We start from the raw sequence: 26269 nt of genomic DNA on the forward strand, positions 1-26269 counted from the left end.
GAGTGCATCTATTGAAACTTGAATTGATTTACGATCCAGTTTCCATATTGATAAATCAATTTCTTTAATAATTTCTCAGAGATACATCTGTTATCTTTTTAATAAGTGCAAAAAGAGAAAATCAGGAATGGGTCATTTTGCTCTGTTTGGTAGTTTGACAATCGGTACCCTATTAAAATTACGCTGATTTAAAACAAATGAAACTAGAACGATATTACGAGATTCCTTGAGATGCCTTGATTTAAAAGTTATAAAGCTTTGCAAGTGAAAACATACTTCTACATGACAAAAACCGTGTTGGTAGGTAGTCAGTGATGGCTTTGATTAGGAACGGTAGATAAAAGGTTAAGAGTTCAATTTATTATTTAGATTTCTTTGCTGAAGGTTTTGAATACTTTGAAAAGACCTCATCGGCGAAAAGTTAACACTAGATTTGTCGAGTCTGTCAATTGAATAGATATAAATTTTATAAATATTCTTTAGTAAACATTGATTTCGGTTTTGATTGGTCCACTAATTCTGTTTCCAAAGTTATAATTTTCAAGGTCTATATGTAAGTATTTTTGTGTTAAAAGCTTGCAAAATGTAGTTGAATTTATTGGAAAAGCTATAAGTTTATAATTGATTTCTGTACAATAAATACTGTAGAGAAGTAAAAAATGAAAACGCATAGTATCAAATGTACACTGTCGTTTAAAAGTATTTGATTACTCGCTTAATAAACATGGATCTCTGTTTTTTTAATGAAATGAAATACATACAACGTGTCGATAAAATTTAATATATTTATAATTAATAGACATAACCGGAGAAATATGTTAAATTCACAATAATAACGACCTTTTGAGACTACGGAGTCTTTTATGCTCGTTTCTTTTGGAAACTAAATACTACAAGTGATCAAAGACATTTGTTCGCTAGTGCACATGAAAGAAATAAGGCACACTCTGTAACAATGCCTGCACGATTTTAGTAAAGTAACTAAATATTACACGAAAAACAAAGTTGGGTAGAATATAAAGGAAAAATATTTCAAACATTCTTTAACATGTTAAATCCTGTACACTTTAAGTAAAAGAATGTTTTCAATAAGAAGCAAAACTTCGATAAGTATAATATTGTAAGTTTAATAATCTGAAGCATAAAATGAAAAAGTATATTTTCGTATTTTATACATTAAATTAAACTTCAAATATTCCTTGGCAATCAAAATATTTGGAAAGTGATACCATTTTTTAATGCAAAAGATTATAATATTTGATAGAGTAAATTAATTTTTTAATTTTGGTAGAGCTACCTGCATATAATTTCATTTCGTGATAGAACTAATTCAATGAAATTTTCATTTGTTTACTACTAATCAATGATACGTAAAAAGGGTATTATGTAGGTTGCTACAAAAGTTTCAGAAACCTTTTAACACGAGAATTTATGTTATTTTCGTAAAGCTTTACATTTTTAACACTAGGTTTACGGAACGCGTCAATTTTATGAATATTGAATTTTATAAATAATATTTGATAAATCTTTATCTCGGTTTCCATTCATACAATAACACAAACGTGCATTTTGTATAAACGTTTATCTTTGAACCTCTAATTTCCAAAATCTAAACGAATGAACATTAATTTTTTAGGAACAATAGAATAAACTGTACAATAACTGTCCGTAAATCTAGTATTAAGGTTTAAAAGTACTGACATGACACAATTGAAAATGTATTAATTTCTCATACTTTCTCGAAACCGTTGCAACCCACGTAGTACGTTTCCTCCAGACAATGTGTCAATTGTTCGAAAATTGAATTTTCACGTCTTACCTGTATGCTCCGGCGGGTCCACTGGGATGCCTGGGATCACCGAACGCAGGTGGTACGCCGTATTCAGGTACCGGGGGCGCGCCATACTCCGAGCCCAGGCTTTGGTGAACTGCTGCACCGTATTCCTGAGTTAAACCTGTGGCAGGAGCTCCGTATTCCAGACCAGGATGTCCGCATTTAGGCTCCGGACAATTGTAGCGACAGACTTGAATGACACACTGGAAGTGAACATTCATGCTGTCGGGGAACTTGAAGGCTTGGAAGTAAGCAAAGCTGACGACGGAAGCGCTTGGTCCGAAGTTCTTTATCTTTTGGAACCTAGAAAGGAAAAAGACTCTTATTAATATCTCCCTTCAAAAAAAAGCATAATCATTTTTAATTCATTAACATCCGTTTGAACTTCGTTTCTTTCATTTCTTAACACTTTGAGTAAACTCGTCGTTTGTATTCTTTAAACTAAGTTTGTTATTCCTTATTTAGTTATTTACAAATTATTTTAATTTAATTATAAATTTAACACTAATTGTTCTTTTAGTGACAAACTGTACAAAACTGTTTGATATATAATTTTTTCTACGTAGTCAATATGCGAACAATGTGCTGGATTAAAAATAAAATATTAAAAATAGAACTTTTAATCTGAGGAAATATATGGTTTCGAGGAATTAATATTCCACACGCGAAAACAGTTTCGTATAAAACAGAAATCTTAGAATGAAACTTCTGTCATGCTGATATATTTGAGCAGAGGTCATCTTAACCGGTTACTTGCGTTTGACGAGTATACATATCATGTTAAAGCTTGAAACATGTATAAAGAACTTTACTGCACTTTTATATGCTAAAAACTTTAAAACTAAATTTCACAAATTTAAGTGTTATTCATTTTTTTGAAATATAAACTAAACATTATTTTTCTATTAACAATCGTGAACCTCCCTAGTAAACATAGACATAGACTAAGCATCAAAATTTGTTTTTTTCCTAATAAATGAACAACGATAAAGTTGTCGTATCGATCATAGTTAAAAAAGAAATCATAGGGCAAGGGGTTAACAGATTAATCTAATAAGTTTTCCCACAAAACATCAAACCCACATTCCACCTACCTCGACATAATCTTCGGCCTAACGACGCATCCATACTGATCGACCAGTTGAATAGGTGCTCTCTTGCCATCATGAGCTACGCAGTTCCTCACCAACATGTCGAATTTATTTTCGTCGTCCTTTATAGCCAGGACCATGGTCATAGTCTGACCGATCTTCACAATACCGGACACCTCGCTGGCCCACGGCCCCTTACCGACCTGTATCTGCATCCAGCATTGCAGGTTGTCCCCGAGGAAGTTCGCGGTTACCGCGTGCAGCATGTCCACTTGGAACGGTCTGAACGTCACTGCTTTCTCGTAGAAGTCGTACCACGTGCAACGCAGCTTTCTCGCCTGATCCCAGACTTCCTGCACGTACGGATCGTACTGCACAATTATCGTGTTCTCCACGTAACTGCCGGACGGCGTCGGTGCACCGTAAGCCGCCACATTGTGATTCGCCGACGAGCTCATCCCGCAAGAGTTCAGGAAGATCTCGAAGGTCGCGCTCAAGTGACCGGTACCCGGCTTCAAGTGGACGCAATGGGGGTCCGAGTAGAACCCTTTGCTGAAGATCATCCCGTAAAACGGACGATCGAACTCGATGTTCACGCGCATGTGCGTCTTCTCGCATTGCACTTGGAGGTGCTTGATCTGAGGCGTGTCCGGGGACGCGAGAGGCCAGTTCTCTTCGGCCCCGTGCGTAGCCGGTGGGCCATACTGGGCGGGTGCTCCGTATACCGATCGATGCTCCAGGGGCAGCGCGCTACTGTCTACCAATGGGGCCTGGCAGTTTACTTTCTGTAACGAAGAATTATTGTCATTAGCATTGTTGTTGTGTTGTTTTACTTTTTGAGAGATTCATGTTGTAAATACGGAATTTGTTCTATTTTTTAAGAGATTTATACTATAAATAGGGATTTTGTTTTATTTTTATAGAAATTTCTGTTATAATTAGACACGTTGCTTTCTTTTTTTAAATATTGCTGTCATAATTAGAGATTTTGTTTTATTTTTAGACAGATTTCTGGTATAATTAGAAATTTTGTTTACTTTCCTTAGGATTTCTGTTATAAATAGAGATTTTGTTTTGTAATAAACACATTGATGAAACTACGCTACTTTGTTTTCATAACTATATAGACAGATGTTTATTAAACATGATTATATTTATTAACGATATAATTTTTTGCGCTTTTCTCTATAGCATTATTATTCCTACCCTCTACTTCCTTCAAGAATTCTAGCATTTATACTTCAGCATTTGTCATTAAAATTACTATGTTATACCAGAGCTAGTTCTATATTTATGGAATTGATTTAACTGAAAATTTAGTTGTTAATGTGTACTAATTACACCTATAATAATTAAGAAATAAATTAGTGATTTATCTTATTATTTAAGTAGAAAATTCTTTAATTGAAATTTAAAGTGTATACTACGTATACTGCGATTATGGAAAAATATATATAAAATGATATTCATTCAAACTTTTCGGTTCGTTTGTTCTATTCTATTAAATAATCCGAAAATAAATAACTAATTTATCAAACCAAAAAGTAAGAAATCAAGATATATCATTGTCAATTTAAAGAAACTGTAGTCAAACAAATTAATTTCTTTTGTTATCATTATTATATTTTATAATTGAAATAAAAAAAAATTAATTGTTGAATGAAATAAAATTAATTAACATTTAAACTGGAAAATTATTAAATTTAAATCTGTACAAAGATTCATGCATTATTCAAAATGTTAATGTTTCCGAGATATACATATGAACTAACGAATTAAAAGAAGTTGACTCATTAATTACCCGCAAATAATAAAACAATTAAATATAAAATTTATTTATAAATCTTAAAAACCTAATTACTATTTTCCGCTCTACCACAGTGAACAGAGTACATTTCTTTGTATCAGAAAATTGCAATAATGTTGCAAAGTTCCAAATAAACAATTACTATTTGCTACAAATTATTTATATTGTATTATAGAGATTGATTTATTATAAAAGTCAAACTTGAACAAAATATGCAAATTCTTTCTAAATTAATCTTCCTTTGCGTAGAAATTATTTATTACTATTATATAATTGAATTAATTCATCAGATAGATGTTCACATATTAAAATTTTTAAAACCTCTTAGAAATAAATAATGCGCATTTACTATTATAGCTAACTACAATCGATCGTGGTTTGAGTTGAGTTATGCTCAAAATAGCTGTGGTCGCTTTTGCGGTATTGGGCCGTTTAGAATGGCCGAAAACGATTATGGTTACGGTAATAATTTGAGAAATATTACAATAATTGCAGCACACTTCCGTTGTGAAATTTATATACGTTCTTACGCGTAATTTAAGTGCATTTATGTTAAATGCATTTGAACTCTAATTGCTTAATTATAAAGCGTCATCAAATGATTTGGATTTAAAATCTTGTAATACTAAATCTTAAATATAAATCTTAATGTAATAATAATATACAGTATTATAACGTATAATATGATGCAATTTATAGTATAACTTATTATTATATTTTAAAATATAACGAATAAATCGTAAACATATTATCAATAATTCAGAAAGTAATGATAAGTGTTAGTAAAAAAGTCAAACGTCAAGTGTGATTATTAATAATTCATTAAACTGGTTAGGTGACCATTCATAAGTAATATTGTAGTCATAGATAGTTGAATATTTACACAATACATTACATTAAAGTAGCAATTGACAAACCACTAATTTCTTATCATTTCTATACTTTACAAAATTCAAACATAAGCCCTTATTTTCTAAAGATGTTTGACATTTTTTAGATAATTAGTAGTACCTATATATGAAAATTAATATGCAAATAATATTTTTATTTCATTTCTCATAGAAACAAACAAGAAATTTATCACACTTTCAACACTTTTTCGACAGCTGGAATACTTTTACGAGGACAACAACTAAAATAAACAAGAACATCATTTACCGTAATCAAAAACTGATTTATTTAAACAATCCCATTAATTGACTCCATGAAAGACAAAAATTATGTAAAAACGAGAACGAATCATATCGTTCGTATCTAACAGTATATTATTTATAATTCACTCAATTATTCGCAAGCTAATAACACTACAAACTTCAAAGAATTCAACGAATTTTGATTTTAATTCTAATTCATACATAAATTCGTATTTAAACCTATTGTCCATAAATTAAATCTATAAATTCATACTCGCGCGAAGATTCATAGCCTAGCGGTCACATGGTGCAGTTCCAATCTTCCATCAGTTTTCAAAGTGCTACCAGAAACTTGGAATAGCGGGCAGCACAAGACGTTGACGAACGACGTCGCGATCGGATCTGAATTTAATAGAAAGGAATCCCCGGCAAGTCAGGCTTTAACGTAGAATGCATGAGTTCACGATAGTCGAGTGCCCTTTTCAAGGCCCCGCACGTAAGCGGACAGGCAATTCAACCGGCTGCGTTTCGAAACCCTCCCGTAAGAGTCATAACGGCGAGCCAACCGAAAATTATGGACTCGCAAGACGGCACCGGAAAATGAGAAACGTTTTGTCGCCGCCGCGCGTATTTTCTTTTTCACTGCTGTTCCTCCATTCCTTCTATTTCCCTGTTTCTCCTTTATTTTTTTTTTTTTACTTTACGACATCTACGAGCAGACCCGAGGCGCCGTTTTGTTTAGACTTATAACGAATGACGATGAGGTCAGACACAAATGCAATAATACCGATCCTCGCTTTTACAGCAACATAGTTCCGTATAAATATTCGGTAATGTTTAACCTTTGGCAGTCGAGAGTTGACTCTCAATCGCAATTTGATTTTATACAAACTACAAAGTGGTATATATACTATTAAGTTTTGTATAATGCATCAATATGTGAAATATTTATATAAAATAGCTTTGTTTCTTAATTTACGTGTTTTCTTATCAGTTCGTTTCAAATAGTGTCGTCTATGTCTCATTGGGAAGTATCGAATATTTCTAGTGGAAAGCTTTCTAGTGCAAAGGGTTAACACTTTGTGTGCTGTCGCGGTTTCATAGGGCAAAGTACACAAAATGAAGAAAATATAATATTAAATCGTTTGCTTGAATTGCGTTATTATTATTGCGTGTTCATCTAGCTGAATACCACCGCATCAGATAGTATTATTTATAATGTTTTCAAATAATCATCGTTTAATTTAGTGAATTATAGTAATTCTATTTGATTGGGGGCACCGGTACCCTCATGGCATTTAACGTGTTAAACGTTTTAAATTAGTTTTTTCATTCACAGTTTATGAAGGGCAAAATGGAAAGGAACATAATTCAGTATTTCTTGCTTTTAGTCGATTTATTAAATGTGTAGGAGAAAAAGTATTTATTAAAATAAACAATATTTTTATTGACATGACTTTTATAAATTATCTGCACAACGTTCAGATAATTCGGGCATATTCTATATTCATTTAACATCTCTGGCAAATCAATATTTTGAAAGACCAATAATCTGAAATATTCAGATACTTTATACTATTTTGAAGGTCAATAAAGTCAAACACGTTCTGTCAAATTTTTTTTCATTCAAAACATATCATCGCATAAATTATAATAGGCATAAAAGAAATATAATTCAAATATTCGATAATGGTTTATGTCATTCGAAAAGAAATACACTATTTTCCACTATAAATATTTCGCTTTTAAGTAGAATTCTTATAATGAATATATGTGCACATCATTTTTATTTCAGCAAAAAAATTAAGTATTTCTTAATACATCCTTCAATGACAATAATAATTACTAAACCTCTTTGAAATATAATACACACATTGTGATGCTAATTACCTTTTTCTAGTACCTACCTACTTTACTACACAAAGATATTATGTTTCGTCGATGAAAAACGAACATAATTCTTTTAATGAAGAATATCATTCTAATGGGCGCTTAAAACAAATATAAATACGAAATATTAACACAAAATTGAATTACATAATTGAGAAAAATTCATGAAAAAACAATTAGAAATGCAGTCCATTTTGTTTTTCTTTTCGTTTCCTTTAAGCTCAAATGTTATGACTATCAAAATATTTTTAACTTGCGTGATTATTACTTTTATTGATATTACTACTATAAATTCAATGTATTCGTTCCGACTCGTGTCAAGAGTCACGATACAGAAGCGTGTTGTATTAGGAAATCGAGGAGCATCAATCGCCGCTACAACCTTTCACGGAATGCGAATCGAACGCGACTTACGGTGCTCGAGATACCGTGGAATTGTGCTGCGAATTGTTGAGCCGGTTCGACCTTGAACATCCTCAGCGCTTCCTCGAACTCAATATTAAGGATATTGAAAAGGAAAGGATATTTTAATTGTCCATGCGAATGGAGAATTTTAATTAGATTTTTATATAATCGTTATTTTCACTGAGTAGTATTTTGAACTTTTACTACGGTTTTTGGTTGATATAGTAATATTAATTTGTTTTTCATAAAATGATTGTAATCTATAACACCTGCAAGAACACAAGAACACAACTGTTCTGAAATTTAACGTTCGAATAATTTTTTAATTACTTAACACCTGTACTGAATAACTGTGCTAAATTGTGCTCATCTGAATTTAAAATATTTATTTACTTATTTATGTTTTTGATAAATAGGCTATGAATTAAACAGAAATTTTTATACTTTATTAAGAATTTTATTACCGAATCTATTGAAAAATGAAATGAAATTAATTAAGTTATTATGTACATGAAGATTTAGAATATCACACTATAAATACGTAAAATTCATAAAATCTGTAGCAATTAATTATGAAATGATTACAACTGTCATGTTTCGCTAACGATACATTTAAAATTCAAGAAAAAATAAAATGGCAAAGTTAATACAACTATACAAACAAATTAAAAATATTACAAATTTGTTATGATTGCAAATCTGTGCAGATCTTTTAGGATTAACGAAACCATAAATGTACAAAGCAAAGTATAACAGATAAATCTATTATTAAGCAGTGAAAATTTCTAACAAAAATTAGAAACACAATAGATCGTTTGTTTTTTTATTGCTTTCATAATGTAAAGTATTAAACAAGAAATGTATTAAACATTATACGAATTATTATTAAACTACAAATTTATATGAAAAATTAAGTTTTCTTAGCATTTGCAAATTTCAAAAGTTGAACCAACACAGAAATTTACATTACATATTCCTGATTTTAATACATTGATATTCAAGCAACTATATTATTCAATTTCATTATATTTTTCAATACAAATGCATAAAAGTCCGTAATCTAGTCATTACATTAAAACTAATTACATTGTGTATATTCGTACATATAATAAGTGACCAGAATGAAGCTACATAATTATAAGTAGGTAAATGAATTAGAAACTAATCAATTAAGGCTTATACAATAAATATAAATATTAAATATAAATATTAAATATTTATATCAAAATACTTATATCAAAGTAATTATATGAAAATTTTGGTATTAAAATATTTATATCATAATATTTATATCAAAATATTTTTATTAAAACACTTACATCGAAATATTTATATCAAATTATTTGTATTAATATAACGTGAACTACATACTTAGTTATCGGTACATTTGCCTTAATTGTTTTTGCTACTTTTCCCCGTTGATTCCGATTCTGATTCCTGCTCGTCGAATATTCACACGGGGCGCTCTAAGCGACAGGTCGGGCATAACGCATGCGAGTCACAAATCGAAACCGACACACGCCGGGCGTCAATTACACGGCACAGAATTCGTATTAATACGGCTAACTGACTCGATTAAAAGCAACCGAAAACATGGGTACTGTTATATAAGAGACGTTCTCCGGTACAAATCGATCGTGTACGCGTACCGTGGACGTTGACACTGCTGACCAACGCCCACGGATTTTACATTTCAGGTTAACGCGATTGACATACGCACGCGACCGAATTATACTCTGTAAATCAACTTGTTGCGGGCCGATTTCACGCTCGACAGTAAACGTCAGACACGAAACGGCAGGATTATGTAAACTATTACAAGCTGTTCTCTCGAGAACTATTAGACGCGCATCGTGTTTCATGATTATCGGTTTCCATGAAATATTGACGACTGGAAGGGATTCGAGAGATAATCGTAATATTAATAAATATTTAATAAGCAGAATTTCGCAGATCAATTTAAAATTGGAAATTGGAATCAAACCAAAATTTATTTTCTCTGGCAGTCCCTTGCGTGATTATATTAAGTTCGGCTCGTGGTAATGATTTTAGATTAAATTTAGTAAGTAGGAATATCATTCGGTTCACATCAATTAAATGAAAATATGGATTTCCCTTCATTAAATATTCACCAATATAATTTGAGGAATTATTAACGGTACAATAATTTTTGTCAGTTTGATCAGAATACACATTATAATTAAAAGACAAGGGGTTAAACCTGAAAAAATTAAACTTGGAAATTGCTTTTTAATAAGTTGTAGTTTTAATATAATTATTCTCAAATTATATTTGTATCAAGTACGTTTAAATAATTATTATAAATTGACACTAAAATTTGTTTTGATTTTATTCAAATTTTAAGCTTTATACTTTTAAGTTGGTAGTCGTTGGGATCGTTGCATGAAAGAAGGATAGAAAAATGATATCGTCCAGCCCTTTTGATATAAAATAACAAAGTAGAAAAAATTTATTGTATGTTGTTTACAAATTATCTATACATGCATATATATCACAATATATATATATATATATATATATATATATATATTATGTTTACATGAGTGTATGAATGCGATGATCATTCATACACAGAAATCTGTTATAAAAGAATCTTCTGTGCACGAGAATGCTATTTACATACCGAAAAAAAATCAAGAAAAAGTGTCACGTGTAGGCCCAGTTGTGAGTTAACTGTACAAGCATAGTCAAGTTCCTCAAATTACGGGAGTTCCTGTTACTAAAGTTACGAAATCCAAGCGTATTTTTCTACCGTATAATCCGGTGTCGGTTTTTCACCATAACGCTCTGTTACACGATAAAGTCATAAATTGCGTGATGATAAGGTATGGGTATGTTCCAGAATTTACGATCGCAAAGCGCCAGAGTCATTTACTGTGGTCAACTATACCTTGTTAGAACCACATAATTGGATCGTCTATACTTCCGAGACTAATCTAAATTTCCTTTCACTTGAATCGAACTGAAGGAAGAATTTATGACAGTGCTTAGAGACATTAGAATAGAATGCGAGAAATCCGAAGGAAGTAATAAATAAAATCTATATGAATTACAGGTGATTTGACACTTTTAATTAGTTCAATAATGATCGACGTTTCGTATAATTAGCGTAATCATAAAGTGGTGATACTTACTATTTCATCAAGTTCGTATTACTTAATTTCGCATTTATCTTACGTTTGAAGCATTACTATATACGCACGATAATGTATTTAAAAAAATAGTTTTATATCTGTGGAAAAATGAATTGTTGTTGATTATTAGACTGTGAATTCTGAATGCGCACAATTGCTCTAATTGTATGGATTAAAGAATCTAATCATATTTAATAAGGTTTTCACATTGTTTATTTGTTAAGCGAATATGATTCTTTTATTATCTTCTGAACTTTATAAATTTTGCCTACTAACATTAATTACTTAAACAGATTAATACAGCTGAAATATAAAAACATATAGCATTGCTCAAATACATTATATTACATTCATTGCTTACAAAAATGGTTATAGTTCAAAAAAGTATTCATTATATATCATAACGACAGCGTCTCTCTTAATAGTTGAACAACAAAATAATAAATTGTTTTATTTTACAGGAGCTCTGAATTATATTTCATTATATACATATTGGAAAGTAAATTAGTAGTTGCGTTTGCATTCTCCTTCACAAATATTCTCCATTTTGTGATTCACTTTACGCATAAAATTCCTTTGAAATTAAATTGTAAAATGCATTTGCACAAAACTAACACTTTACAAAAAAATAAGTATGTTACATAAACAAGAAGTAATTAAATTCCGTTATTGCAAATAACACGCTCATAATTATAATCCCTGTTGTTATTAAGAAATTCAGTAAGAAATTATCAATGACATATTGATTCTTAAAAAACTATATTATTTATATTAGATACTGTTTATGGCTAACGTAGGGAAATTATTGAAAGTACATAATTTCCTGCATATTATTCATCATTCCTCTGATCACGCGTGAATGACAGAAAACGCCGATTCAGGATCAACAGGAAATACTCGGTTCGCGCCTGACCGACAGGCAGGCCGACCGTACGCATACCTGTCCGCTTTCTTGTTCTACTTGCATCTGCACCCGATCTGGTCTAAGGACTTTCTGGACAGAAAAGTATCGCGGAACCGGTCGATGCGTGAAACGAAATCGTAGAGCGATCATTGTGAAAAAAACGGTATTCAATACGCTACTTCCTCCGGGCATTTCGAGAACGATGAGGAAGATGCTCGTGAGCACTGTTATTTTATCATATTTTTCATTCTACCACTACGATTAATCCATTAAGTGTTTTATTTATTTTTAGATGTGCATACTTATGCGATTAATACTTTTTAAGCGATGACGACTATATTCGATAGAAACAAAGTAAATATACTCGTTGAAAGAATTAAAACAATTAAAATATTCTATCAAATGTTTAAGAAATATTCTTATTGTTTAAGTATCGATTAATGTTATTTATAGAAATTAAAATGTGATTAATCTCATAAGAAAACAAATAATCAATGTTTCGAATTAAAAATATTTTTATATTACACAATCAGATGTTTGGAAATGAAAAATGAAAAATGAAGTTTATTTTATTTTTATGGAACACAATGATATTCTGCTCGGTAAAAATTTCTCGTTTGAATAGTTACATTCGTTTTATTTATTAATGTAATTGTTGTGTTTCGTTTATCAATAATTCATTACTATTTTTTAAATAAATTTCCGAATTTCTATATTTCTAACTTTATTGTACACCATCTTCCAATCAAATTCCTACCAAAAAGTATTTCCTAAAACATTGATATGAGAAAAACTTGAATAACTTTAATACAGAATATATGTAAATTATATAATTATTTTCAAGTCATCGCTGCAATTATAACCGACAAAAGAGCTCCAATGTTTAACAAACAGTATTAAACATTTAATACATTAAAATGCAATTATACGATTATATGGCAAAGTATTATTATAGTGAACACAGAAATTTCTAACCATAGTTATGCTCGTGCCAAAATAATGACAATGTCCTATCCCCATCCTATTTTTAAGATTATTGTCTCAGTGTATTATTCCTTATTTCGAGATCAAATAAACAATGCCTACTTTCAACTTTCGAAATGTAAACTTTCCAAATGTAGAACATTTCGATCAATTGTAATTCAAATGAAATTTCTATACGGGCTGTCTGCGTTGCGTGTTGCTTTCGATATTTCCCCCCACATTTAACACGTTCCACTAATAAAAGAAACTAAATCGTGCATAATGGTTAACTTTAAAACTACCAAGCATGTATTTTGCCCTTATTTTTGGTTGATATGGAATACTTTCAAAGATTGTAACAAATTTTTCTCGTCTTTTTCAGATATTCTTTATAGTATTTAAATGAAACTATTAAGTCACTCTATGAATAATGTGGTCTTTATAATTATTTTATTTTGAAAAATGAAGATAAAGAAAACTTTTTTTAAAGTAATTGTAATGTATAGATACACAATTTTTAAATAATAAAGGAGAATATTTTTTAGATTGAGAAGAGTTTTGTATATTTTTATGTTTAAAAATAAAAAAAGTATAAAAAATCGCATTACTTATAAGATAACCCAATATTTATTTTTAAAATCATTTTGAATATTCAATACTTTTAAAATATCAATACTTGCAAAATAAAAAAGCTAAAAATCCATCGCTTTGACTAGTGTTAAAACGACTAAGAGAGAGAAAGACAAAATTAATTTTTCCAGCGTGACATCAAACTCCATCGTTCACCTCGAACGACACACTTTCACTGAACACAGCGGACAAAGACATCTCGTTAATTGTCCAAGCAGTCGACACGGTTGGCCATTTGGCTTTAATTAGACCCTCCGATTCGCGATAGGCGACGAAAAATAAAAAAAACACCGGAAACGGAAGTCGAGACTGCGCAGAACTCGTTATTGTACAGCGACCAAACTCTATTAACACGTCAATCGTCAAATTGTCACCCTTAACATTACTCAACCAAAGCAATTTTCCTAACAAGACAGAAACTGAAGTATCATGATTTTCCACAATGATTAACTCCTTGCTCTATGAAGTCGTGACAAACTTGTGATGAAACTTTTTAATCGAATTTGATATATCTAACAAGGAACTTTTTCAACTAGCACATGCCGAATTTGATAAAACTTATGCGAGACATAGTTCTTAAGAAAATATTTGACACTTTTTTCTTATTGGCCAACATCCATTTTGAAGAGGTTCAAAGTTCAGGGTTGGAAGAATATCTGTTATAATATCTCTGAAACTACGAAGTATATAAAAGAAATCTAAGTTATTCATTTCCATACGAACAATTTAAAAAACAATGCTTTTCTACACCCCCTAGATTCAGACATATTATAAAAATTATACTTTCAATCCTCCACTTTGAGGGATGTTTTCACCCCTTCAAAGTAGATGTTGGTCGATAAGAAGAAAGTGTCGAATATTTCCTTAAGAGCTATGTCTTGCATAAATTTCATAAAAAGTATAAAATAACATTACCTTTTTATTATCAATGGTTAACCTCTAAAGAGAATGCAGACAAAGAATAAACATCAAATTCTTTCTTTTTTTTTGTGAAATTATTAACGAAAGAACATCTTTATCAAGCACAGTTGTAAAATAAATGACAAGGCAAGAGGTTAAATCAATGAAGCGATGTTTCATACTCTCTTAATCTTCTTGCATCTCATACATTTAATAAAATTCGATTTTATGGATACGTCAACGAGAAAATTAATTTTTAAATATATGTATACAAAATGTATAATGGTCAAAGTGTTCACTCTTTGTACTTGTACGTGATGCTGGAGATGACAATACAAATTTATCATGGAACGTTGGAAATTATTTTAAAAAGTACCACATTTTAAAAGATTATAAAAATTAAATCCTATTATAATAATAATGAATAAAATTAATATAAATCGTTAAATTATATGGCTGTAAATTACTTAAATTCAATTCCCTAAGAATAAATACAAGTTTACACCAACAACCTTGAAAATAAATTCAGTGCAAAGAGTTAACCCTTGCATTATTAGGGTATTTGCTAAAACGCATATTACCAAGTATGTATTTTGTGCCCAACTCCAAGAAACAATATTATTAACACACTATTGACCGGCAATTTTACACAGAAGCTATCCCATGTCATCGGTTATTATTCCGTAATTAAATATGAAAGTAAAATAATGTAAATGAACTTTAATATACTGTATTTATATATAATGAATTGAAATGACTCTTTGGACATATCTTTTATATAACTTTGAATATTTTGCTTTTGTAATATTCTATATTGCCATACGTTTCAATAATTGAAATAACTAATGCAAATGAAAACATGAGTTATCTCGTGATCGGTCAACAATGTATTAATTATATTTTATGAGCTGCTGTTTGTCAAAGTAGTAAAATCCCCTGTAACGTGATTTAAATATTGATTTAAATATTAAAATTTTATCTTAAAATTATTTTCCGAGTTTAGTCGTATAGTCTAAATTGACTTTTCGACTTTTCCAATAACGATTGTAAAATTAACTACAGGAAATGTCCAAAATTCAATTGAGAATAAATTATTAACCTGAGAAAATAATTTTAAGTTAAAACTTCAAAAGGTGTCTTTTGACACCTTCGGTAAAAATAATGTTAAATTCATCATCTGGTTGTATCAGTTTCTTATGGAAAATCTCACTTTCATAGTTATCTTCCGACGATTTTTTAATCGCGTTATAGGAGCTTTCACTGTACTTCCTATTCTATTTTCTGTTTTCTATTCTGCCAGGTTTATTACTCAGTAAAAGCGTGTTTGATGAAAATTATGCATTCGTCCCTCAATTTACGCAGCACATTTTTGCGAGTCCCTCTTTCACGCGGAAAATTAAAACACTATTCACACGGTATTTCTTACGCGCGATATAAATTTAGTAACACCGACTAAAATGTATTTTTGTTTCCTAAAATGCCGTTATTATTTCTCTTGTTTAGTTGTATGAAATAAATGAATGGCTCACTCGCCAAATCGTTTAACCCCATAAATCGGAGAAAGTAAAGTGGAGAAAATGATGCAATAGCTATACAATGATTTTCAAATTTTCCCTAAATAGAAAATTAAATAATCATCATAAAGCGTATTCTATTTCATTATTACAGGTGTAATTTTAATCTGAAGAATATGTAAAATGTATAAAATAGTATAATTCCAAAGTAATTTTTATTGTTATTGCAAGTTTTGCATAGGCAATAGAATTTTTGTTATTCCGTGGTATCACACGCAATAATAAGGAAATTTATCTTTAATATAAAAATTCAAGAGGCAATGAAAAAATTCAAAAAGTGGAGTTAATCGATTTGGCAAGTGAGCCATTCAAATATGTATTTCCAAAACTTATACCAGCTTTCCTTTCCAATATGTTGTTTTCTCTTGCGCCAACAAACTCTACGCGATTTTCATTCGCGTAAAACAAGTCCACGTGGAACGGATTCTCACGTAAATCAAGGGCCAGGTATACTCCTCATATTATAAAGCACCGCATTTATAGTAAGTACACACTGAACTATTCAGCACTCGTACGTTGAAACCGAAGTTGCCGATGGAAATGGGAAAAGTTAGAGGAGGTGGATCCCTGGCGAGAGAAAACGGAAAACGGAATAGTCTGTTGAAAAATAAAAGGCACCGGGAATCGTATCGGGGCGGCCGTGTTTCAGCCGTTTAGAAAGCTACCGAGGATCCTGCGGGTCCATCCGCTTCCCCCCGGCCGCTATCGAAAATAAGATAGCAGATTTTACGAAGAGAAACCCCCCTCCGAGGTCGTAATATGACCGGCAGAGTCTCTTTCGCTGTGTATAATGGCAAGAAGTGGGTCGGGTCAGTTTGCTCGAACGACGGTACCTACATGTCGCGGGTTTTTCGATAACGCGGGCTCTGGTCTGCGGTTCTATACGGAAAGGAGTGGGACCGCGGCAGAGAAAATTCGATGACCACTGGTCCTGTCAGCTCCGAAAGGTAACGGTGCTTCAAAATAAATATTTGTCGTTTTCGGCCAGTTCGTCAGCGGCCAGACACCGCGAACGTCCATCTGTGTGAGTTGGTTTGTGTGAGCCAAGTTCTATTGGAAAAATTCATTCCATTAAATGAGAGATGAACTGGAATTAAAGATGAAAAATTGATAGGAATTAAATCGGTTTACTTTCTTCAATGCTTTTCGTTTTGTTTATTCATTTCTGTGAGTTTTGTTTTGTATATGAAAAATATTAGTAGGAAAGTTGGTTCTGTTAAAGAAGTTAATTAAACTGGAAATGTGAAATGAAATAATTTCATTTAGTCTGTGTGTCTCACAGGTTTTTGTTGTATTTTGTTTATTTGCTTGTGTAGGTGATGCTATAAGTTTCTTCGCGTTTTTTATGGAAAATTAATCTGGCTGAAAATTTATTCAGTGATTTGATAAAATTAATAGCAAATAAAATTACTAAAACTAATAGCATAACATTTTATTTATTACAAACAAATTCTTTAAATATACATGTTAGTAAAAACGATTTCAATTTTAATGAAATTTTCTACTATTTAATGACAATATTGCAATACAATATTGCAGAAAAATATTGAACATACGAAAATTATACAATTCTGAACCATTCAATTTTTCAATTTATAAGATACCAATATTTCCTTTAAAATCACACGGTATTAAAAGATATATGATAATTCTACAATTTTCGAATGTTGATTTTCTCTAAAAGAATCCTGTCCGTTAAAACAATTGATCGTGAAACATTTCCTTTAATTATAAGTAGCTGCAATGTAACATTAATTATAAAGCATGAGTTCCATAAAAATTCTCTTATTCCCAGGAGAAATGGAAATAAGCCATAAATATTGAATCCCAAATGATAATCCAAGGAATCTTGAAATACTAATCGTTCATCTAAAATCAATATATCAAGAGTAATTAGCTCACAGAGAAAGTGTGCATTCAACACTATAGAATGCATTACAGTTTACTGGTAAATTGCGGCACAGAAATATCAAAATGATAATATAAAAGTAAACACTAGGCGAAACGCATTTAATAGTTCATTAATATGAAAACGGAAAGCATTTTCCTATATACACTGGCTTATAATTATTAATCCCTCAGCAATCTTCCAATTATAATGATCATAGCACCGGCGAAATGTATAACGCCACGTAATTCTCGCAACAGTTACAAACAACTTCTTTGTAACTGAAAAATAATATTTCCTAATGGATTGTAATATAAATACGTTCGAACATGTCCAACATTTGTTCTGTTTCTTTAATTTCACAAAGCAGTGAAATAACAGTGCTTGATGTAAATTCTTTTCCTCCGAATTATTGTTAATAATTTATCAAATTTTTCCATAATCCAAATCAACGTAAATATTTAAAACTTGAGTTTATTTAACACTGACTTTACGAAACGCATCAATGCGACGTATATTGAATTTTATACAAATTATTTGGCAAATATTTAGGTCAGTTTTAATTGATGCAATTACCCAAACATGTTCCTAATTATCAACTTTCAACCTTTAGTTCCTAATATCTAAATGAACTTATATAAATTTTTCTAGAAACAATAAAATAAGCTGCACAATAAATATCCCCAAACCTAGTGTTAACACTAAATCTACCGAGCAGTTCAATTGACTTTTTGAAATTCTTCTATAGAAACTGCAAAAGTGCGTCTGTCCCGAATTGAATTAATTTATAATTCAGTTTGCGTATTGTTAAATCAATTTTCTCAATAATTTCTCATAGAAACTTCTATTATCTTTTTAATAATTGCAAAATGAAGAAATCAGTAATGGGTCATTTTGACCTGCCTAGTAGTTTTAGAGTTAATATTAACAAAATTAAATACTGATCTGACCAAAATCTGATTCTTCAATTTCATAATTCTTTTTCAATTTCTGTTATATTATATAATATTTTTCTTTAGAAAGTTCCTATTCTAACTCATGAGATTATAGTAGACTAAACTTGCCAAAATATCTCCATGTTCGTTATAGTTATACACATTTGCAATGAATTATAATTAAATTCTTAGAATTAGAGCACGTTTACACTTCCACTTGAATTTATTTACGTTGCTACCTATGTAACAGAACGAGCTTTCCCAACGTTTCGAAAAGTGATTCAATAACGCGCGGTAAGTTTTTATTAGAGAAAAGCAACCGCAGGACACCTGTCCGATTCGAGGGATTATTCAGATTATCCGCGTTTTTCCTCGCCGAAAATGTGATTACCGGAGAAGCGTGGGCGATCTAATTACAACGGGGCGATTAGAGCGAAGTCGCGCGGAGCTACAGTCGTGAGAATCAGGCTGAGAACTGTGGCGAGTGTACGGTCTTTTGTTGAAGAAAACTCGAGGGGTGGGATTTTAATTAAAGAGGAACAATGCTTCGTTGATACCACTGTGTGAAACGTCTACGCATTAAGTACATAAATGTTTGTCGTCTACTCCGACTGACTGCATCGTTTCTGAATCGCTAGGAGTTGTTTGTCTTCCTTTTAATTAGTTACCTGTTATTACGTGTACCTATTTATTTATATGTTATTATGTTACCTATTTATTTAGAGCAATGCAACGTTTAAATAAGTATCATGTTATTGTTTCGTTTCCATTTGTTACCTATTATTACTTTTTATTTATACGTTATTGTGTTACCTATTTATTTATATGTTATTACGTTAGCTATTTATTTATAGCAATGCAACGTTTAAATAAATATCACATTAATGTTTCGTCGATTAAATTAGTTGAAATTCAATTAAGAGAAAATATTTATCTATAATTCGATTGTGACGTACATAATTTAGGTATCAAAATTAATTTATGGATTCCTATTTATGTGTTAATAATAGAATTATTTTTCTATCGAATGGGCCAGGATAACGTATGGAAGTTTTAACTTCTTTGAGAGATAAAATATGTAATCTAAAGTAAGAAGACTGTTTAATTTCAAAGATGGTTTGATAGGTATTTAATGTCTTTTTATGGTAGATAAGAATTTTTTATAGTCCCCATCACTTTATTCTTCTGCAATTTTTTTCATTTTAGTAGAATATGTTGATTGCTTATTGTTTAAGGAGTAATAATAAACACTCAGATGAATATGTTGTATTACTTGGAATTGTTTCTCAAAAAGGACAAAAAATTCATGTTAGGAATTCCATACGAAACAAATCACTTTCTGAATATGTCAAAAATTTTAATAAAACCTTTTAAATATTATGTAACATACGTGAAATTTGAAACAGTTTACTATAAACATTATTTCTCTCAGCCCATACTGTCTTTGTATTGTGTAATGATAAAATTATAACGTACCTAGCAAAATTTATATATACACAATATTCCTTTCTGAATAAATGCTAATATATTGATTGATTATGTTTGTATAATTGGTATTAAAACTACGATTTTAAACACTATGAACCGAATTAACTTAAATGAGTAATAAATTGAAGTTTATTGATTTTACTGAAAAGGGGCTTTTGCATTTGAACAATACAACAATATGTTTATAAAACATTAACTTTTTCGTTGGACCAGTTCAATAATTGTAAACAATATACTCTGCACAATAAAGTTACATAAATATAGAATTCCTTATACAGTATCTTCATGCATTTTAAACCTATAAGTTAATTATTCAAAGTGTTTTAATTATAAAGTCACTACAATGGCGAATAAAAATTATATAAAAAAAAAGAATGTCGAAAAATTGTTTTATTGTATGAAACATAAAATATTTATGGTAAACACAGGCCACTAGTATTGTTTTATAAATGTTTAGGTAACAAAATTAAAACATTTTCTGAAGTTCTTAATTTCGTACTAGACGTTATTCAAATAATACCGCTGTTGTACGTTACAGTCAGCCGACCATACCGCATAAACAGGTAGCCCAGAAACCTGCACCGGGACGCACAGCAGCAATTAACAGTTTACTACTCGGTTATTAATTACAAGACTGTTTCCAACGTAAATTATTTTACATAGAAGAACTTAAAAAACATTACTATTTTTTTAAGATCTTTTCAAACTAGTTTATCAATGCATAACACCCAAAGTAAAAATATGTTCTTATACCTAATTTTCATTTTCGCAATTAAACACTTTAATTACTATTGTAAAACAAAAATTTATTGATAACTAACACTTATAAATTATTGTATTTCATTATATTTAGTTCCTTATACTTCATCTGTTGAACGTTTAACAGTTTACAATTATAAATAATTAAGTGAAGGAAGATAGCAAAGCTGTTATCATTTTTTTCGAGATATACAAATTAACTTTAAATATGTACAGATCCAAACGCACATTCAAATTCTGCTGTTCAACGAAACGAAATTTTCTGTTCTCTACAAGTGATCAAATACTTGGCATTTAATTTTAACTGTAACCCTTTCTGAGACTGCATAAATTTAAAACCATTACCAACACACCATATACTAAATGTAACTACAATTATTATGAAATACAAAACGTTCACGTGAGTGTTATTGTGTACGTTATACTTATATTTCCAAATATTCACCTTCAATAAATTAGAACCTTCTCTTCAAATTATTAAAAATACATAGTACAATCTCACTATAGACACATGTTAAGTAAAACCGTTAATAGTTTTAAATAATTACGATATTCACATAAAAATATTTTTTAAATAATCGATATCCCTATTAAAAATTATTTTTGTTATGCAATCAATACATCAACATCAGTAGAGCCATTGTGTCAAATAACGAGAAGCGAAATCATGCTATAAATTGATATAAATTACGTAAACTTGATTTTTACAATTAAAATACGTAGTCAATGTTTATGATTATGCGGTATACACTAATGGCCTGGGGAAATTGCACAAATGATCTTAAATTACAAGATCGGAAATCAGGCTGTCGAAATAAGCACAGTGAGAAGCTCGTGGTCGTCCGCAAGATTGCATGTCTCGAGGAGCCACAAGATGAACGAGAGTGTTCTTTTACTATTCATTGAGACTCGTGAATGACGGCTTGGTAACAATGACTAAAACTACTCTAAATCGCAAGTTTTCACTATCTTTTACAGTTTCCTAAACGATTAACGAATCCTCTTATATAATATGCGTGATTACCTGTAACCTCTTGAGTGCTCGCGTTATAAACGTGTTACATAAGAAATATTAATAATATTACATGAATGTTATATAACTCTGGTTATAAATATAAGATATAAAGAAAATTTAGATTTTCCAAGAAAATTATTGTTCATTATTTTTCTAACCCCTTTTTAACTATGAATAACAATTTCTATTAATAAATTTAAAATTATGAAAGATTTCAGTTGTTTTGATAATACTTTACAACAATTACATAGTGCACTCGATGTTTAGAAAATTTCTTGATCGCTATTAAAACTATAAAAGAGATATTAAATTTCTTAAACGTACATATGTGTAAAGTTTGAAGTATTGATCACAGAAGTTTCAACTCGGACAATTAACTTCTACTATGAATCTTAAACTTTATTTTTTTTATTATCTCCTTTGTTAGTCACATTTTGACGCTAGACATGAGAAACTAGTTTTAATAAATGTTTATAATCACATATTCTCAATTAATTCTCATTTACTCTCTTTTTATTTTCTTCTCATTTGATAAAGAACGAAACACACAACCTATCGTTTTGAACACTGTAATAAAGTATGAAAACGTGAAACATTTTTGTAGCAAATTAATCAGAGTTTAATTTTCTGCTAATCGAATAAGAGATTTACCAGCAGAAAATCTTTTAACGATGGTGCGAAACACTTTTTCAATTTGTCGAAAAAGAAACCATTAAAGGGAATCCCCCTAACTGTCACGGCATCTGAACTCATAGCTAAATGAAAATATGCGGCGAAAACATTTTTCACGTCTTACGGTCGGCTGTTCGGAGTTTACATTAATTGTCTGCAGCATATTTCAGCCTAATTTAATTTCGTATGCGACAAGTCTCGTGCGGTTCGTTGTCAACAGCCAGATTTTTAATGTGTTTCATTACAGGAAATTGCATTTTGTTTCAAGCATGTTACTGCTGAATAATATTTTGTGTTAAACTCTTTGAATTTTCAATGCATATTATAAATGCAATTATATGTGAATTTTTATGGAAACTAAATAGGCACGATTAATATTGATCATTTGCCATTTAGTTAACTGAATTTTTAGAAGATTTTCGGTTAATTGTTAAATAATTTTATCGTGTTGATTTTTTGAATTCAATGTATTACTTATTTGTCTAAGTAGAAACGAAAGCATTCGAATGGTAGCATTGTACGTTGACATGATCAAAACCAATTATTTATGATTCGGTCATACATTGTTTTAATCTTTTCAATATCATGTATATTTATCGACCTTTCATAATCTATAATAAAGTTATATACACACTGTATGTGACCTAATTAATAAACAGTACGTAATTAATTATAAAAGTGATTTCCGTTGTTAATAATAACTATTTCTTTTATCTAAAAAACAGTAATTAAATATTATTGAAAATAAATTCTTCCTTATTTCTTATTTTCTAATGAAAAGGTATTCCTTGTTTCGATGTAAATAAAAGGGAAATAATAAATAATCTTTAACCTTCTCTTATCTATTGTGAAAGATACATAAAATTATATCATTATTTTTTATAAATGCATAATCCACGGATGTTGCACTTTTTACGGAGCAACATTTGTTCAACAAATACACTGTAGGTTATACTTCCTTTTTCAAATATACTGGCTGAAAATCATTTTAATACATTGATTACAGTTGTAAAAAAAATATTCACTCTACTGAAGTCATTGATAGTAACAGTGTATTATTATGCACTCAAAAAATTGTATTGCTGTATGTGCATTTGATTTTTCTTATTTCAAGTTTGAAGCGTGAATGTAGTATGCGAACAAATTTTTTGGTGCAGGTTAATATCTCAGAAACAGCTTATACTTTATATACCACATACAAATTGCAAAATTTGCAATTTAATACACCTGACATTTAATGTAGTAGATATATCATTTGTTGTCCTATGTCTATATAACTTTTAATTATAAATACAATACAACTTTGATTAGCTCAGTCACTGTTCTTCGCAATGTAGATCGTTAAAGTCTTAATTATCCACAGACGCAATAATTCGGATTCTTAAATGATACAGTTTAAACATGCTTTCTAGAATTTCGTCTCGAATTTCTACTTATCTGGGCTGTTAATCACTCAATTAAATTGGATAATCGAGATGTTACTGTACCTTATATAATTCAGAAACAAAGAGTTATAGTATTTATTACGAAACATCAGTCAACTTATATATCGTGTAGAACTTCTTGCGATAACGAATAGGTCAACATTTATATCGTCAGTTGAATATTCATTCAGTTAATAATTTTTCTGTGCCTGTTAATTAATTTAATTTATCTAATATAAAAAAACTGAAAGTTCTCAATAGAAATATACCAAATGATACGTTAATGTCTTTACTGAGAATAATTGCGAAGCACATTTGTTCAATGACCAATAACTTTAGTATTACCACCCTCAAATATTATCATAATCATATAATTTTAAACGAGATTCATTGATAATAGTGATAAGTAATAAATCAGAATTAAGAAGTAATTGAAATTACATTCTCCAATAACAACCTATTTCATTATTTTAAACAATTACTTCTTATTTGAACTCACAGATAAAGGTAATTTTTTACTGCAAGAGACATAACGTCGATGACCTTAATCTTCACTTGTTATCTTCATTTTGTTAAGGACTCGATTGTGAATAACTTTTTCCAATAACTTCACTGAAGATCTGTTATAGTTTTTGAAACATTCATTAAAAAATGTTCAATATTCTACTAATTCTTTACAAAGGGTACTACATTTTACTAATTTTCATGATCTTAAAATATGTTGTCAAGGACACTATTCTTAGCATCTTTTCTTTGTAGATGCAACCATATATTGATCTTAGTTTCTAAGATCAAGATAAAAATATATTTAATATTGCATGCCGTGCTCTGTGGACCGTATTTAGGTTAGACGTGGGAGGGTGCATTTAACCTCGTTAATACATAATAAACTTAATAAGTATCAATTGTTCCTATTCCTATTGGCGATTACTTATAGCCATTTAATAATTACCAATAAGAAAACTTTTAATTGATAATTATTAAATTTATTACGTAGTAACGGATTAAGTAAACCAGTTCAATTCTAAACCAAACATGGCTTCTAAGTGTAATTGTAGATAATACTAAATATTTTATATTGCCAGAAATAAGATCGAAGGCAAAGGAATGATGAAACATCACGGTTATATATCTACATGCGTTTTTGAGTGTTTGTAACGATGATAGTGCCGTCATTGAATTTCTTATTGCGTAATCATTATTACAACATTATTTGAAGTAAATATAATCTATAAATATTAGTATATAAAATTTACATTAAATTTGGCAATTTCGCTACGCAATACAGAAAGATAAATATATTTTACTCAAACATGAGCAGTATCGAGTATATAGCAAAGAAAAATGTCGAAACTGTTTTAACGAATATTTCACAAACCATAGATGGCCAAAAAAATTAAAAAAAAAAATTGCGTTCCACCACATCTTTAACAAAATATGTGAAAATCAAGGTCATCGGCGTAACGTCTGTCAAAATAAATATATATCCAAATAACTTTTCTCTTAAAGATTTATTTGAATATAAATTTATTTAAATAATACCAAATACTGCTATTTTAAGGATGAATATCACTTAACACTTTATTATATTCATACAAATTTGAATTTAATACTAATAGCTACTTATTTCATCAATTTTTCTATAATTATTTAAAATAGAATAATTGTGTCTAATACAAGAATAATTTTAATGCTTCTGAAATATTCTCAAATAAAAATTTAAACCGGCATATTAACACTGAAATGACCAAACGAGTCAAACTGACCCATGCTATATCTGTCACTCCACGATTAGTAAATCA

The 26269-nt window shown here is 30.0% G+C and overlaps 1 protein-coding gene across 1 annotated transcript in view; it reads right to left on the reverse strand.

Moving 5' to 3' along the window:
- Nucleotides 1-26269, reverse strand: part of dyl (transmembrane protein dusky-like) — a 44718-nt gene that overhangs the window by 5374 nt on the left and 13075 nt on the right. The window contains exons 3-4 of the mRNA XM_031974827.2: nucleotides 2929-3710; nucleotides 1820-2137 (exon numbers count right to left, since the gene is read on the reverse strand). Of these exons, the coding sequence (XP_031830687.1) occupies nucleotides 1820-2137; nucleotides 2929-3710 (1100 nt within the window). The remainder of the gene's footprint in view (nucleotides 1-1819; nucleotides 2138-2928; nucleotides 3711-26269) is intronic.

The sequence above is a fragment of the Nomia melanderi genome, chromosome 12 (assembly GCF_051020985.1).
Source record: "Nomia melanderi isolate GNS246 chromosome 12, iyNomMela1, whole genome shotgun sequence".
Classification (NCBI taxonomy): Eukaryota; Metazoa; Arthropoda; class Insecta; order Hymenoptera; family Halictidae; genus Nomia; species Nomia melanderi.